This window comes from Rhagoletis zephyria, unplaced genomic scaffold (genome assembly GCF_001687245.7).
Source record: "Rhagoletis zephyria isolate East Lansing unplaced genomic scaffold, Rhagoletis_zephyria_1.1 Rzeph_scaffold_02185, whole genome shotgun sequence".
Taxonomy (NCBI): domain Eukaryota; kingdom Metazoa; phylum Arthropoda; class Insecta; order Diptera; family Tephritidae; genus Rhagoletis; species Rhagoletis zephyria.
In genome coordinates, this window is record NW_016159269.1 from 22,854 (window position 1) to 40,564 (window position 17,711).

Consider the following 17,711-nt stretch of genomic DNA (forward strand, 5'->3'; position numbering starts at 1 on the left):
AATAGTAGTGCAAATATGTACATGATTAGGAATTCAAATACAATTCAATGGAATGCTAACTTTATAGAATTTACAGAATTTTGGGTGTCTGACTGGTTAAGCAGTCCTCGCTTAGCCACCCTGCCCCCCCTAGGCGCGCTAAGCGGCTAGAGCGTCTTTCAGCTCCTTCAGGGTTCGCATCGCTTCATGCACCAGCCGTTTGGTGACTCTTCCTTTCGGCGTTATGTTTCGAATTCTTGGTGTAGTGCGTTAGATTGGGTGCTTGTTCTGCCGCGCGGCTTTGTGCTGGAGACGCCCAGTAAATGCGGAGTCAATGTTCCGAGCAAGTCTCGGTGGGTAGCGTGCAGGCGGCTTTAACCGGCGACCAGAGGTGCTGGAGTCATTTCTATGCATTGATGATATTGGCCACATGTTCTACAATTTCCGCTTGATGTGCACGCGCTTGTAGCGTGGGAGAGTGCGAGACAGTTTGTGCAGAACTGATGAGCTCGCGCGATGAGGAACCTCTGTTGTGGGTGCATGGCCCGAAAAACTGGGCATACTCTGAGCGCATGATAGCGCGCACAAAGACGACATCTCTGAAAGTCTGTTGCTGATGGTTCGCCAGTTATAGGTTGAGTAGGTGCCGGGATTGGAACCCCATCCATCGGCAGTACTACCCTCGGCGACAAGGCACGGCGTGGCACCGGTTGAGGCGTATCAACCTTCCCCTGCGACGAAGTGGAGGGGCGTGGCGCTGGCTTAGGTGTGTCGGTCTTCCCCTGCGACGAAGCAAAAGTGCGTGGTGCCGGCTGAGGCTTGTCCATCTCCATCTGCAAATAGGGATTTGCGAATAGCTTAATAGTGGGATGTTAGACACTGGTTAATAAGGCAGAGGGATAAGCTTATAGGTGTATTGCCTGTCAAGTCATTGTGGTAAACAAATGTATGGAAGCAGTGTGGGTATAGGGCGGCCGTTCAAGACGAGAGATATCAACATGAACGGTGAAAATCGGTTTAGTTATCTGCTGTGGGTGTTGGAGGACCATTAGCGTATGGCAACGGGCATAGCTTTACAATAGACCGAGTGAGAATGCCGGTTTTGGTGCGTACGTCAACTACACGGATATGCCCATCTGGACCGGGATGGGTCCTTTCTATGCGTCCAAGACGCNAGGGCATATCTTTACAATAGACCGAGTGAGAATGCCGGTTTTGGTGCGTACGTCAACGACACGGATATGCCCATCTGGACCGGGATGGGTCCTTTCTATGCGTCCCAGACGCCACTCAGTGGGCGGCAACGTATCATCTATAATGAGAACGCATTCTCCAGCTTTCGGTGAAACTTTAGTGTCTTTCCATCTATAACGTTTCTGAAGGTCTTTGAGATAATCTTCCTTCCAACGGCGGCTGAATTGATGGTGCACAACTTTAACCCTCTCCCACCTATTGAGAAGAGACAAATTGCTATGGTCTACTTCCGGGAGAGACAAGAGGGCAGTTCCCCTTAGGAAATGGCCAGGGGTGAGGGCCGTGAATTCCGTGGGATCTTGGGAGAGAGCGGAGATGGGCCGAGAATTTAATACCGCTTCGATCCTAACTAAAAGAGTGGCGAATTCTTCAAACGTGAATTTGTGTGCTCCAGCCATTCGTTTGAGGTGTAACTTGAAGCTTTTGACGGCGGATTCCCAAAATCCGCCCATGTGAGGGCTGCCAGGGGGGATAAATCTCCAATCAATGCCNAAGAGAGAATATGTCGCTTTGTGCTCGCCGACGAGGCTGATGGTGTAAGAGAAGGAGTCAGTAATGGCATTCCATTGAATCCCGAGGGTTTTGGTGATACTTGCTTTTTCGAATTCGAGAAAGTTGCTCTCAAGCAAGTCCTCCTTTTTTATGTCTTTGGGCAAATCAGGGTGGTTCGCCGTGATCTTTTTTAAGGGACTTGGGAGGGAGATTTAGTTGCTGAGATGAGGTCATGGCCGCCAGAAAGTATGTCGTCCACATATGTTTCGGTTTTTAGTATTGGCACCGCCAAAGGATGTGTTATTTTTACATCATCAGAGAGTTGGTGAAGAGTGCGTATTGCGAGGAATGGTGCACAATTTACACCGAATGTCACGGTTTTTAACCTGTAGTCTCGAATGGGGCTGCTTGCAGATGATCTAAATATAATTCTCTGGTAATTCTGGTGGTCTTTATGTAAAAGTATCTGACGATACATTTTTTCTACATCGCCATTGAACACAAACTGATACGTGCGCCATTTGAGGATTAATAGCATCAGATCGGGTTGAAGTGTTGGGCCGGTATAGAAAACATCATTAAGAGAGAGTCCGAAACCTGATCTTCGTGATGCATTAAATACGACACGTACCTTGGTGGTCCTTTTTCGGGTTTGACAACCGCGTGGTGGGGGAGATAGAAGGAATAATATTTTCCTTCTGAGGATTTTTTATAGGAAGTTGTTTCTGCTATATGATTTAGGGTGAGATATTCCCCTAAGACATTATCATACAGGGGTTTTAGGTCCGCTTTTTTTTGAAGACTTCTCTCCATACTGAAAAATTGCTGGAGAGCTGTGGTGCGAGATTGACCTAGAGATATTTCCTTCGGCAAACTTGGCTTGAAAGGGAGCCGGACTACGTAGCGACCTTCCGGCGTGCGCGATGTAGTGGATTGGTATAATTCCTCACATAGCTTATCTTCAGGACTCATGAGGTTGGGTGTCGGAACTTCTTCTACCTCCCAGAACTTTCGTAGTTGGGATTCCAGAACTACTGTCCCACCCATGCCGGATATTTCAAAGTTCGAGCTTTGACATGGTAATCTCAGTTTGTTTTGGGCCTTAGAAGAAATGAAACTCCGTTCTAAGCCCTGGTCGATGAGAGCTCGGAGTTTAAAGAGTTCTCCTCTCTGTTCTACTGAGACTATCGCTGTAGGGAGAAGGACTTTGCTCTCATTTTCAGAGTAGTACGATTGTACTCTGGTTCCATTAGAACTTGACGGTAAATCATCTTGTTCTTCCGTTTCTTGTGGGGCTTGCAGGTTGGGGTTTGGCATACCAGTCATGGCTACCTGCAATGTGGTCCTTTGTACTCGAGAGTCTTGCCTTTTTGGCGGAGGGGCTGTGCTATAGTGAAGCACTGAGTTGTGTCTTTCTCGACAATTGGAGCAGGTTTGAGTACTTGGACAATCTTTCAGGGAGTGTGACTGAGAGAGGCAGTTAAAGCACATGTTGTTTTCTCTTANTATAGGAAGTTGTTTCTGCTATATGATTTAGGGTGAGATATTCCCCTAAGACATTATCATACAGGGGTTTTAGGTCCGCTTTTTTTTGAAGACTTCTCTCCATACTGAAAAATTGCTGGAGAGCTGTGGTGCGAGATTGACCTAGAGATATTTCCTTCGGCAAACTTGGCTTGAAAGGGAGCCGGACTACGTAGCGACCTTCCGGCGTGCGCGATGTAGTGGATTGGTATAATTCCTCACATAGCTTATCTTCAGGACTCATGAGGTTGGGTGTCGGAACTTCTTCTACCTCCCAGAACTTTCGTAGTTGGGATTCCAGAACTACTGTCCCACCCATGCCGGATATTTCAAAGTTCGAGCTTTGACATGGTAATCTCAGTTTGTTTTGGGCCTTAGAAGAAATGAAACTCCGTTCTAAGCCCTGGTCGATGAGAGCTCGGAGTTTAAAGAGTTCTCCTCTCTGTTCTACTGAGACTATCGCTGTAGGGAGAAGGACTTTGCTCTCATTTTCAGAGTAGTACGATTGTACTCTGGTTCCATTAGAACTTGACGGTAAATCATCTTGTTCTTCCGTTTCTTGTGGGGCTTGCAGGTTGGGGTTTGGCATATCAGTCATGGCTACCTGCAATGTGGTCCTTTGTACTCGAGAGTCTTGCCTTTTTGGCGGAGGGGCTGTGCTATAGTGAAGCACTGAGTTGTGTCTTTCTCGACAATTGGAGCAGGTTTGAGTACTTGGACAATCTTTCAGGGAGTGTGACTGAGAGAGGCAGTTAAAGCACATGTTGTTTTCTCTTACGAATTTTCTGCGATCCTGAACCGACAATTTACGGAACCTGTGGCAGTTCCACAATGAGTGCGAGGAATCTTTGCACATGGAACATTTATACATCGTACGCTGTTCTGTCACATGCGATTGGACTTGCGTCGATGATTTATTATGCGACTGTTGAAAGTGAGAAGGTTTGAAGGGGGGTCTGTTGTGCGGTTGAGGGGTTCTAAATAAAATGTAATTTTGGGGATTGGGTCTTGGTTTCGCTGGGCGCCATTGATCAACCCTTTCGACCACCTCATATCGAGTGGTTAGGAACTGGTTCATTTGGGACCAGTTCGGAAGGTCTTTCCTGGAACTGAGAGATTGCTCCCACAGAGCCACTGTGTTCTCAAGAAGTTTTGAGGTGACGAGGTAAATTATTATGGGGTCCCAGCTCTCTGTGGAGACTTGTTGGGTGGCGAGAATTTGGAGACAGTTATTCACTGATGATTGGAGTTTTTGAATATCTTCACTGTTCTCCACTTGAATAGATTTTAAATTCATGAGAATACGTATTTGTTTGTCAACTAATACTGTTTTATTCTCATAGCGAGACCGTAACGCTTCCCATGCCAGATCAAAATTATCATCGCTCAGTGGGAATTGTTTCACTATTTGGCCGGCTTTGCCTTGAGTCTTGTACCAGAGATGGTACAATTTCTGAGCTTTTGTGAGTTTTGGGTGATTAATATATACCGCCGTGAACATGTCACGAAAAGACGGCCATTGCTCATAACCCCCATAAAATGTTTCCGTATCGCACGGTGGGACCTTTAAGCCGAAGCTAGAGTTTTCGTGGGAGTAGGCGTGGTATTGCTGACTTGATTAAGAAGCAGGAGTTGATCACCAATCTGGGCTTTCGTATCTTCATACGTTATGAGGCATGACCTGTTTTTATTATAAGCGGAGGCTTTGAAGTCCTCGGGAAGGTCCTGCTCCTCAGTCTCTTTTACTAAATCATATGCGCTCTGTACTCGATTCCAAAAATTATCAATGTTCTTGTCTTTAATTTTTAGTGCAGGGGTGAGCTCCCTGATAAACAAAAAAATTTCAGGTAAAAGTGTCACCGGTTTTGAAATATTTAAAAAATTTTGAATTAAAAAAAATCGTGTATTTTCATGTATTTTCTTTAACTGCATCTACAAACTAAGCTATACTTAGTAAATTTTTTATGTAAAATACTTCCAGATAGTTGCCTCTCCATACTCAAATGCAATGTAGTTAAAATATATTAAGGAACCATCATAAAATTATGACTATTTTGGGATTTTTAACATTTTGATATTTTCTTCCCCAACTTTGACAATCTCTGGTAAAAAAAAATGTACTGAGCTATAACTTTACATTACATAAAAAAATTGCTCATTTAATAAAGATTTCAGAAAGGTGCCACTCTTACTGTTTCGAATAGAAAAAAAAGTTATAGCCGCTTTTGACGACCAATGACATGCTAGATAGTACAAAGGTACATTATTACCTGCTCCTGATATTATTTTATGTTACTTACCGGAATTCGGACTAGAGTCTATAACAAGGGCTATATCTATCAATATTTTTTGTGAAGGATGGGTCCACGTGAAATAAAATATACATGAGTTGTTTGACGAAAAATTTATTCATTTATTGCTAAAATATGCTCAAATTTGTGACCTTCTACTCTAATACAAGCTCGGCATCTTTTAAGAAAATACGCTTTTAGAGATCTTAAACTCAATTGGGCTATCTCAGCAGCTCTTCGTTTTGAATTGTTTTGGAATAAATTTTGTCCTTAAGACAGCCCCAGTAGAAAAAATCTAATGGAGTCAGGTCAGGCGATCGAGCGGGCCACGTGATTGGTCCGTATCGTCCAATCCATCGGCGGGGATAAGTTTCGTCTAAATGAGCTCTTACTGCACGCCCACAGTGAGCAGGGCACCCGTCATTTTGCAGCCATAGTCATCGCCGCAGGTTTAAGGGTACATCTTCTAAAAGAGTTGGAAGCCGTTCCTGAAGGAACTCTAAATAACTGTGAGAGTTGAGCGTTGGCGGCAGTTCCACAGGTCCCAATATCTGACAAATAAAAATACCGCTAACTGTGAAGGTTATGTAAATTAAAATAACCATCACGTCTGCATGATGGTTCATCGCTCCAAATTATTTGATTAAAAAAGTTGGGGTCTGATTCATACATTCGCATCATTTCACGGCAAAATCTAACCCTCGAGAGGTAATCTCTTTCTTGTAGAGCCTGAACACGTTGAATGTGGGAGGGATGAAATCGATGGTCTTTTAAAGCTTTGTGAACTGTAGTTTTTGGTATTCCCGTTCGTCTTTCCATCACTCTCACTGAAGTCGAAGGACCTAGTTCCACTCCCTCTAACACAACTTCAACATCTACCGTCGCAGGACGTNCGCCGGACGTCCTGTTTCGTCGCCACGCCTTTCAGGTATGCGACCTTAAAAAAGTGAAATATGATAGTTCACAAGCAAGCAAACAAGAAAGGTGTAAAATCACTTACCTTCATATATTTCTCTATGGGTCCGGGCGAATACTTCACGACCCGGGTGCCGACGATTGGGGTCTCGGTCTGCATAGAGTCTTTGAGCAGCTCTGGCATTACAGCAAGCTTCACCGTAAATTAGGTGAATATCCGCATATTCATGCGACGTATACTGCGTGTTCTCTGTCATAGTATTAATAACACAATGTTCGAAGGGTCCAATTTCACAAAATCCACTTTCACTAATTCCAGTAAGTAACATAAAATATTGTCAGGAGCAGGTAATAATGTACCTTTGCACTATTTAGCATTTTTAACTACGTTGCATTTGAGTATGGAGAGCAACTATCTGGAAGTATTTTACATAAAAAATTTACTAAGTATAGCCTGGTTTGTAGATGCAGTTAAAGAAAATGCATGAAAAGCCACGATTTTTTTTTAATAAAAAAAATTAAATATTTCAAAAACGGTGACACTTTTACCTGAAAATTTTTTGTTTATCAGGGAGCTCACCTCCCCACCTACCTTCCCCTAAAGTTTGGCAGGTTACTTCTGGGACACCCTGTATATATGTATATATATTTTTAATGATTCTTGCTAAATTAACGCAATGAAAGGCAATTACGTAATTGCGAATGCAACGATATATAAAAAAGGGTGTTTGCACTTTGATACGTGCTACTGATAAAATCGCTGGAGAATTTTTATTTTATTGTATTTTATTTTTATTTATTAATTTTTTTTTTGTGGGTCTATTGAGGGATATAAGGGGACCGTTTCACTGTACCCGCACTGCACCGTATAACTATGTGTATGTGTGCCGAATTAGCCTTTATCTTAATAGCACTTTATATTATATAATGTATTAAATGTATATATGTGTTGTTGGGAAAATGTAATTATGTGTTAGTAGAGATAGTTTACAATATGTTTGTGTATATATGTATGTTTACACGGAGATTTGCTTAAACATGGAGCATAGGGATAATATGCAAGTAATTTTTATTCTCAGCTTTTATTTTGTTGCATACGTTTCTAANTATGTATTAAATGTATATATATGTTGTTGGGAAAATGTAATTATGTGTTAGTAGAGATAGTTTACAATATGTTTGTGTATATATGTATGTTTACACGGAGATTTGCTTAAACATGGAGCATAGGGATAATATGCAAGTAATTTTTATTCTCAGCTTTTATTTTGTTGCATACGTTTCTAAATATTTCAGAGACGAACTTTCTTTTTTTGTAAAGTAGAAAGCCACTGTACGTTATTTCAGAGTGAGATTATAAATTGAGATCATAACACGAGTTTGTGCCACTGTATTTAATTATATGAATGTGTGCTTATACGTGAGCTATGTATTGTACATACAAATGTATGTGTGTATGTATGTTTGCATACACGAAGCACCTGTTTCACTTTAATATTTTGTTGTGCAAACTAAAAAGGAGATATATGTTATAAAAATGGATGTGAGTAAATTATGCACAAATGGGTTTTAAATCATACAGGGGCTCGCTTAATTGGGAGAGAATTTAGTTTTACAGCTTTTATTTTTACTGTCTTACAGTATGTATTTACCGCGTATNGAATGTACATACACACGTGGACAAAAGTCAGCGTCATTTGCCCTTTACAACGTATGAGGAGCAACGACGCCCATAAAATACTAAAAACACAAAAAATTTTATTTTCATCTAAAACTGCAATTGATTTCAACTTATTATTTGTAAAAAAAAATCTTTTATAATTCGCAACTTTTTCCAAAAAAAAATTTACTCATTATAATATGTATTTCTTATGGACAAAATACACCGTTACTGGACCCGTGCATATTTTTTAGTAGAAATAGAAATTTAATCAAAATGAGTTGGTCACTCTACCCTCTTTTATAATCAATTTCTTGTAACATGGTAACTTTAGAGTTGATCTGTCATAACAAAGTACCGTTATTTGTGTGAAAAGGCTTGCAAATGCCACGTGTTGATATAAAATGAGCCAAAAAAGAAAAGAAACTACTGTTGAGGAGCGGAAAATTATTTTAAACGCTTATAAACAAAATAAAAGCATCCGGGAAATATGTGCTTTAGTTCAACGTCCCCGTACTACCATTACTGATATAATAAATCGCTTCAAAAATGATCCAGAATGTAAATATCAACCGAGAAGTGGACGGCCACCAGCACTATCAGATCGGGAAAAACGGGAGATAATAAAAATAATAAAAAAAGAGCCAAAGACTCCATCTTCGGAAATCGCTGCAGTGATAAAAGAAGGCACAGGTAAGGTAGTTCATCCTCGCACTGTCCGAAGAGTGCTGAATACTGCTGGATATAATGCGCGAACCTGCCGAAAAAAACCACTTATTAGCAAGGTGAACCAAACAAAGCGGCTTTCTTTCGCAAAGGAGCACATAAACAAGCCAACGGACTTTTGGGAGAAAGTAATCTTCTCTGATGAAAGCAAATTTTGTGTTTACAAGTCGGATGGGCGTGTTTTGACATGGCGGCAAAAAGGCGATGCATTATTAGAGAAAAATATTCATACAACTGTAAAACATGGAGGTGCTGGAGTTATGGTGTGGGGGGGTATGTCAGCAGGTGGGGTTGGAGAGCTCGTATTTATAGAAGAAATAATGGACAAAACACTTTATTTGAATATCCTCAAAGAAAATTTGAAGAAAAGCGCTCAAAAACTTGGAATTGAAACTGACTACTACTTTCAACATGACAATGACCCCAAGCATACAGCAGAAATGGTTCGCTTGTGGGTCTTGTACAACACCCCTCACACCCTGAAAACTCCACCCCAGTCACCAGATCTTAACCCGATCGAACATTTATGGGACCATTTGGATCGACGGGTGCGAGAACATCATATTACGTCAAAAAATGTACTGAAACAAATACTTCTGGAAGAATGGGAGAAAATAAGTTCAGATGTAACTACGAAATTGGTACATTCAATGCAGAAACGTTTGCAAGAAGTTATTAAAAATAATGGCAAACATACAACCTATTAAAATTAATTTCTATGTAATGTGACGGTGACTTTTGTCCATAAGAAATACATATGTATTATAATAAGTGAATTTTTTCTTTGTAAAAATTGAGAATTATAAAATTTTTTTTACAAATAATAAGGTGAAATCAATTGCAGTTTTAGTTGAAAATTAAATTTTTTGTGTTTTTAGTATTTTATGGGCGTGGTCGCTCCTCATACGTTGTAAGGGGCAAATGACGGTGACTTTTGTCCACGTGTGAATGTATATGTGGGAATGGGATATCGGGGTATATGGCAACACTAGGTAGGTGAACGAAGGAACGATAGAACGAAGGAACGAATAGACAGAGGACGAACTAACGAACGAACAGAAGACATGGTATCCATCCAGAGAGTCTATCATTTTATGTCAAAGCGCGCACAACACAGTCGCCAAACTGTCGCATAGTTATACGTCGAAATTATTGTACAATTGAACATTCGAATAAACGTCACTTTATTTAAATAACCAAGCGAACCGTCTTTCCCTACAAATGGGGGCTCGTCCGTGATGTGTGCGCGCGTTGGAAATTAATAAAAAAAAAAAAATAAAAAATAAAAAACGTTGTAAAATGGCATAAGTGTATGTAATTGCGTTTGCGTGCAAAGAAAACCCAAACGGAAAATAATTAGTGCTGAACTGCGCAGACAGTAAAACTAATATGCGCATGAATAAACACATGCGAAAGTGCGGACAAAACCAATTGTATTTGCGTGCAAGTAAGTAAGTCGCAAAGTGTGCATAAAAATCTGCATAAACTGTACATACGCGAAGTCCCAAAAGTGACGCGTTAAATATTGGGTGCTTCAGCGGTCACAGCGGTCGTACGGTAAAACGACGAAATTGAAATTCAACTCATCGCCGTTATAACGGGCAAAGACAAAGTGCTGGCAAAATAAAAACTAGCCAAAGACAAAGTTTTTGCAAAAAGCCGAAGGCAAACTGTTCTCGAAACAAGTGTATACTAGAAAACCCTAGCCGAAAAGAGAGGGCAGCGGTTGAAATTATTTCGGCAGCAACGAATACAGCAGCTCATCTGTGNTGCAAAATAAAAACTAGCCAAAGACAAAGTTTTTGCAAAAAGCCGAAGGCAAACTGTTCTCGAAACAAGTGTATACTAGAAAACCCTAGCCGAAAAGAGAGGGCAGCGGTTGAAATTATTTCGGCAGCAACGAATACAGCAGCTCATCTGTGCACTCTTACGTCGGTTTCAAAAGCAGCAAAACACAAAATCCACCAGGGAAATGAGTGAATAGCGTATACGTTTATAAGCAATGAATACAGCAGCTCATCTGTGCACTCTTACGTCGGTTTCAAAAGCAGCAAAACACAAAATCCACCAGGGAAATGAGTGAATAGCGTATACGTTTATAAGCAATGAATACAGCAGCTCATCTTTGCACTCGAGGCGAATAAGTGCGAGAAAACAAAATCCACCTGGGAAGTGGGCGAGGGCAATAGTGACTACGTTTCGTTATTTCGGCAGCAGTGACTACAGCAGCTCATCTGTGCACTCGTACTTCGTGTTGGAAAACAGCACAAAATAAAACTCACCAGCGAAGTGAACAACTAAAGTAGTATTTACGTTTCGTCATTGCGCAGTAGCAACGAGTATAGCAGCTTTTGTACGTATTTGCGCACTCCGATGTGTATGTACATATTTATACCGAACAGTGCAGTACCAAGCGAAACGAGAGCAGCGTGTTGAACCACCGTAGAAACCAAAACACTACAGGATCGACGTTCCAGCAGAGAAAAAGAGAAGCAGCGATATCGCCGAGGGACCAAGAACTATTGTACGTGATTTTGTATAGTTTTATATTCCTATTTTCTCTTTCTTACTTGCGTATGTAATTGCAATTATTGTAGTCTGAGTAGTACCTACACATTAAATTCAACATTCCAGTTTCCGTAGAGAGAGTGTATTTTCATTACACACATTTCAAATATCAAGATTGACATACTAAGTTTGCGTAAAGACAGTGTATTTCTACTTTCAGTTTTTTAATAAGAGTTAATATTTTCACATATACACATATTCTAAATATCAACATTTAAACAAGTTTGTGTAGAGAATTGGCACTCCTATTTCTGTTGTTGTGTTGTGGATAATATTTTTAAAATATAAGTTGGCTCAAATTAAAATTTGTAAGATGGATACCGACACAATAAGGGCAATGACAGTGGAAATGTTAAAAGACAAACTAAGAGAATTGAACTTGAGTGTAGTGGGTAGAAAAAAGGATTTGCAGTTGCGCTTGCTGCAGCATATAGTGTTTGCAGGAGAAGGAGGGGAGGAAGCGTTAAGTGAAAATGAATCGACAAATTCAATTTACGATGACGCTACCGTCCACAATTTAAATGGGCAAAGGGCGATGTTTACGCTGCGGGATATAGAGGATAGTGTCTCGCCATTTTCGGGTGACTGCGCCAGTGGGGTGAACCACTGGGTGGAGGAGTTCGAGGACGTGGCTGACACAGTAGGTTGGAATGGCTTACAGAGGTACGTGTATGCTAAGCAGTTACTCAAAGGTGCTGCAAAGTCGTTCGCTCGCGGGCTAGTAGGGTGTAAAGACTGGAAAGGGTTAAAAGAGGCGCTGGCAGAAGAGTTCGGCGAAAAGTTGTGNCAGTAGGTTGGAATGGCTTACAGAGGTACGTGTATGCTAAGCAGTTACTCAAAGGTGCTGCAAAGTCGTTCGCTCGCGGGCTAGTAGGGTGTAAAGACTGGAAAGGGTTAAAAGAGGCGCTGACAGAAGAGTTCGGCGAAAAGTTGTGTGCCTCAGAGGTCCACCGCGCTTTAAGAACCAGACGAAAGCAGGCTAAAGAAACCTTACACGAATATTTGTATGCACTCATAGAAATAGGGAAACCTATCGATCTCGACGAAAAGAGTGTCGTAGAATATTTTGTAGAAGGGGTACCAGACACGCGTTCAAACAAATCTATGTTGTACCAGGCAAAAAGCCTTAATGAGCTCAAAGAACAGATACGCGTATACGAAAAAATTCGGTGTGCCCCGACGTCGTCAAACAGAGCGGGTATGCCTCAGGTATGGTCTGAGAAGGGTGGTAGCGAGAAGGTGCAGCAAAAGAAAAGGTGCTTCAAATGCGATAGAGAGGGTCATCTGGCCAGGGAATGCTCGAGTTCAGGCGAACGCAGTGTAACATACTTTAAATGTAAGCAAAGAGGCCATTTTGCTAAAGATTGTAGAACAGGTAAAGGGGATAAAGGTGTTAAAAACGAGCGAGTTAACACGTTGGGCCAACATGGCGAGAACAAAACTAAAAGTAATTTAATATTTATTGAGGTGTCAATGAACAATTTCACCTTTAGCGCGCTGGTAGATACTGGGTGTGATTCATGTATAATGAGATACGATACCCTCATGATGCTAGGCGATTTCGACCTTAGTAAAGACAGACGGCAACTGTATGGAACAGGCAAGGGGCATCTCACGACATTGGGTAGTTTCGATGACGAAATCGAGATCGACGAGGTGGTCTTGAAGATTACTTTTTACGTTGTAAAAGAACGCGACATACCGTACGCAGCCATAATAGGAAGCGATGTGCTCAAAGACGTAGAGTTGGTCTTTAGGCAGGGGGTAGTCGAGTTCAGAAAACCGAGAATGCAGGCCGTCATGAGGTGGGCAATGTATTTACAAGAGTACGACTACGTGGTCGAGCACAGGTCAGGATCGCGTATGAGGCATGTGGACGCTCTGAGTCGCGTTTACTGCTTATTAGTCGAAGATGCACTAACAGTTAGACTGAGAGAAGCCCAAGCGTAGGATAGTTGGATAAGAGCGGTAAAAAAGATTTTAGAGACAGGAAATTATGAGGAATTTTTCATGAAAAACGGTATCGTTTATAGTGATCCCGTGAAAGAACTGCTCGTTGTGCCTTCCAGCATGGAGACTGAGATAATAAAATTGGCGCACGATCAAAATCACTTTGCTAGTAAAAAGACTCAGGAGTTGCTAGAGCGAAACTATTACATACCCAACTTGGCCGAAAAGGTGGCAAAGGTGGTGAAGAGTTGCGTGGAATGCATAGTCATAGATGCAAAAAGAGGCAAAAAAGAAGGGTTCTTAGCGCCAATAGATAAAGCCTGCGAGCCGTTAGGGACCTATCACGTAGATCACGTCGGACCATTAACCGAAACGCGGAAAAAGTATAACCACATTCTAGTGATAGTCGACGGGTTTTCAAAGTTTACGTGGTTATACCCAACTAAGTCCACGGGGGTCGAGGAGGTAATAGATAAACTAGAAAAAGAAGCGGCGATATTTGGTAACCCTAAGCGGATAATAACCGATAGGGGATCGGCGTTTACGTCGAACCCTTTCAGAGATTATTGCACTAAAGGAAATATCCAGCACTTGAAAATCGCGACGGGAGTACCTCGGGGGAACGGGCAAGTGGAACGCGTCCACAAAACAGTTATCCCAATGATTTCAAAGAAGTGTCAAAGCAACCCCACCCAGTGGTACAACCACGTGGCAAAAGTGTAGCAAGTTCTGAATAACACTATACCGCGCAGCACCAAAGCAACGCCCTTTAGAATTCTTACCGGACTAGACATGTGGGTAAACGATTACCCAGATTTGCGACAAATTTTAGATGAAGTGATAACCGAGGAGCTAGATACTGAACGAGATTTGGTTAGACAAAATGCCCAAGAAAACATCAAGAAAGTACAATACGAAAACTGCAGGACGTTCAATAAAAATAGGAAAACAGAAGTCAATTATAACCTTAATGACTTAGTAGCCATTAAAAAAACACAATTTGGCACGGCCATGAAGTTGAGACCGAAATATCTAGGGCCGTATAAGGTAACCGCCAAGTTGAACCACGGAAGATATGAGGTTGAGAAGGTCGGAAATCAAGAGGGGCCGATAAGAACGACAACCGTAGCCGTAAACATGAAACCGTGGCGCTAGTTATTCAGAGTCGAATAAATTGTCAGGACGGCCAATTGTGGGAATGGGATATCGGGGTATATGGCAACACTAGGTAGGTGAACGAAGGAACGACAGAACGAAGGAACGAATAGACAGAGGACGAACTAACGAACGAACAGAAGACATGGTATCCATCCAGAGAGTCTATCATTTTATGTCAAAGCGCGCACAACACAGTCGCCAAACTGTCGCATAGCTGTAGGTCGAAATTATTGTACAATTGAACATTCGAATAAACGTCACTTTATTTACATAACCAAGCGAACCGTCTTTCCCTACATATATATGTAAAGAAATTTTCTATAACGGGATGCGAGCACCGTTTTTATTAAACTTATAAGATTTTTCTTTAGAGGATCAAAATGTATGCGCGATTTGGCTAGTTTTTAGGCTGTTTTTTGGTGAAATGGGGTTAGTAAGCAATTCAGATTCTTACTTACGGTTTTTTAGGGATACTTTTTATTTGGGTTCTGAATTCCAACGGTGCTGGCTCTTTCAAGGCGACGAAGGACCAGTGTTTAGGCTGTAGGCCTTTTCGGGGAATAGGGCGAGATGACCCAACGGCGGGGGGTGAGCTGACCCTCAGATGGGGGTGCTGGCGAACCAGGAAACTAGTGGTGGTGGCGATGTCGTCGATGGTGGCAGGCGGCGATGTGGTAGGTGGTGGCAGGCGGCGATGCAAAAGCTGGCGGCAGGCGATGATGCGGGAGCTGCTGACGAACGGCGATTTGGGGAACGGGTGGCGGACGGCAATACTGCAGCTGGCGGTGACTGCTGTGCTTTTTTTGGATGCACAAACCGTAGGGGCGATGATTATCGGACGGCGCGTTTGGGTTTTCGACGCGGCGGGTGGATGTTTCAAAATAAAACACGGATGTTCGCTCTAACTTTACAATTTATTCACCAACTTTTAAGAGTTTATTCAACTAGGCGGAATACCGATTGCGCGGTATACAAATTAGGGTTTTTCGAGAAAAATTCGCGAATTGCGGCTGGGCGGCACGAGTGTGGAAAAAATTCTGATTATGACAACGAAGTGTCATTCCTTCTTATTCCCTTTCGTGCGCTGTCAAAGGGGGCGTGCCTTATCGGCATCAGTGTTACCAACTACTTATATCGCTACTTAAAGTTGTTTAAACGTTAGGGGAGTTTTAGACTTCAAATATATTAAGTACAATAATCCAATAATTCAAATAGCGATTTTAAGCTAAGTGCGTTATGCAAATAAATGGATATAATAAATATGTTAATATGATGTATGAATACGTGTGTACAATAAGCATGTAATTTTAATACACATATGAATAACTAAGTACAACTAATGAGTAAATTTCAAATAGTAGTGCAAATATGTACATGATTAGGAATTCAAATACAATTCAATGGAATGCTAACTTTATAGAATTTACAGAATTTTGGGTGTCTGACTGGTTAAGCAGTCCTCGCTTAGCCACATATCGCTGCTGCTTCTTTTACGGGTTTCAATTAGAATATTCACTCTTTTCGTCAGATGTAATTAAAAAATGTTTGGAAAATCGAGTCGAGTTCAAAGTTTCGAATTTCAGAACATGCCCGTTAAAGAATAACTGTAATTTTCTGAGCAATAAATGAAATTCAAAAAAATAAAACTCCGTAAATAACCAATAAAAATAAATTTTTAAATAAAAGTTATAAGCGTTATGGTCCCTGAGTATATCAGATATGTATACCTATTTATTCCCAATCAATATGTTCAATTATTGATTTTTTTTATCTAGGACCTATAAATGAATGTGACAGTAATGAGGAATCTGACTCGGACTCCGATTCAGATGACTCGACAATTGTTTTAGGTACTCAATTTCGATCTATAACTCTACGTATGTGGAAACATTTTCCTTGTGCAAGCCACTATAATGGCATTAAGAATAAAAATGCGATGTTTGGGGCCTACAAGCTTTAGGTATTTACAGGGTGGGCAAAAACTCGGAGTTCGAGCGAGCGAGCGAGCAATGAGGCGAGGCACGAGAAGTTTGGCTCGCTCGCCAAACGAGCGAGCGCTGCTTGTTTGCTCGCGGTCCTATTAAACGAGCGAGGCTGTTGTGTGTTGCCTCGCTCGCAGTGCGAAGCTGTCTGCATACTTACTCTGCTAGGAAAGACGAGTGAGCGACGAGCGAGCGCTCCGAGTGTACTATACAACACATGCATTTTTGTGCATCAAAATGTGGGAATGTATGTCAATAGATTATGTACGAAAGTATGTTAATAATTGTATGTACATATGCGTATATGTATATGTAAAGTATTATATTATGGCAGCATTTAAAACAACAAATAAAATTTATTACATACATAAAAATAGATTATGGAATGAATTATTTTTTAGAGTTATATTCATACATGTGTACACACATAACATGCATTTTTATATATGTTTGTATGTACGTATTTATGTATATATGCATTTATGTATGTACATTAGACTGCATCACCAAAAAAAGTTGCGGTTTTTCCGCCGGGACTACTAAATTTATTATATTTTAAGACGTCCACCGAAATATTTCGTAAACATATTAAGATTTAAGTGAGCTGGACCGATTTGAAAATACCTCCAAAAATGAAGTTTTTTATTAATAAAAATTGTTTCTTAAAGAACTTTTTTAAAAAGTCCCCTCAGATGACAAGTTAAAATAAGCTTAAAAAATCTGCATAAAAATATTTAAAAATCTTTTCAACGGAATCGTAAGAATGAGATATTTGATGCTGTTTTTTTTTTTACTTTTTTCAAAGATTGATTTACGAAAAACTTGAATAACTGGGCCAAAAATGTTCTGATTTAGACTTATGGGATCTCAGTAGACCGTTTTTATTTCTGGCCAAAAAAAAAACGTCATTCGTGTCCCATCTTTTTTTTCGAATACCAAAGATCTTAATTCAACTTTGAATGAGGTTCGTTTCTCCTACCTTTCTCTTCCATCCTTTGAATAAGTTTATTAGCAAATAAATGAAAAGGGTGAGAAAATACATTTCCAATGACACCTCTTAAGTCTAAATCGGAAGAGTTTAGGTTCAGTTATTCAAGTTTTTCTTATACCAATCTTGGAAAAATGTTAAAAACAGCATCATCATTACGATTCCGTAAAAATTTTTTTTTATTTTTTTTTAAATATTTTTATGCAAATATTTTAAGCTTAAGC

The 17,711-nt window shown here is 40.8% G+C and overlaps 1 protein-coding gene across 2 annotated transcripts in view; it reads right to left on the reverse strand.

The window, feature by feature from the left end:
- Positions 1-315: 315 nt before the first annotated feature.
- LOC108366197 (uncharacterized) overlaps positions 316-17,711 on the reverse strand; it is a 33,656-nt gene continuing 16,260 nt past the window's right edge. Inside the window, exons 1-2 of one of the 2 annotated variants that reach the window (XR_001848058.1) lie at positions 14,976-15,049; positions 316-812 (exon numbers count right to left, since the gene is read on the reverse strand). Coding sequence is in view for 1 of the 2 variants with exons in the window: in XM_017620514.1 (XP_017476003.1) it covers positions 354-812 (459 nt within the window). In the remaining variant the exon portion in view is untranslated. Of the gene's footprint in view, positions 813-14,975; positions 15,050-17,711 lie in introns of those variants that run through there. The other variant, XM_017620514.1, reaches the window with a different exon arrangement.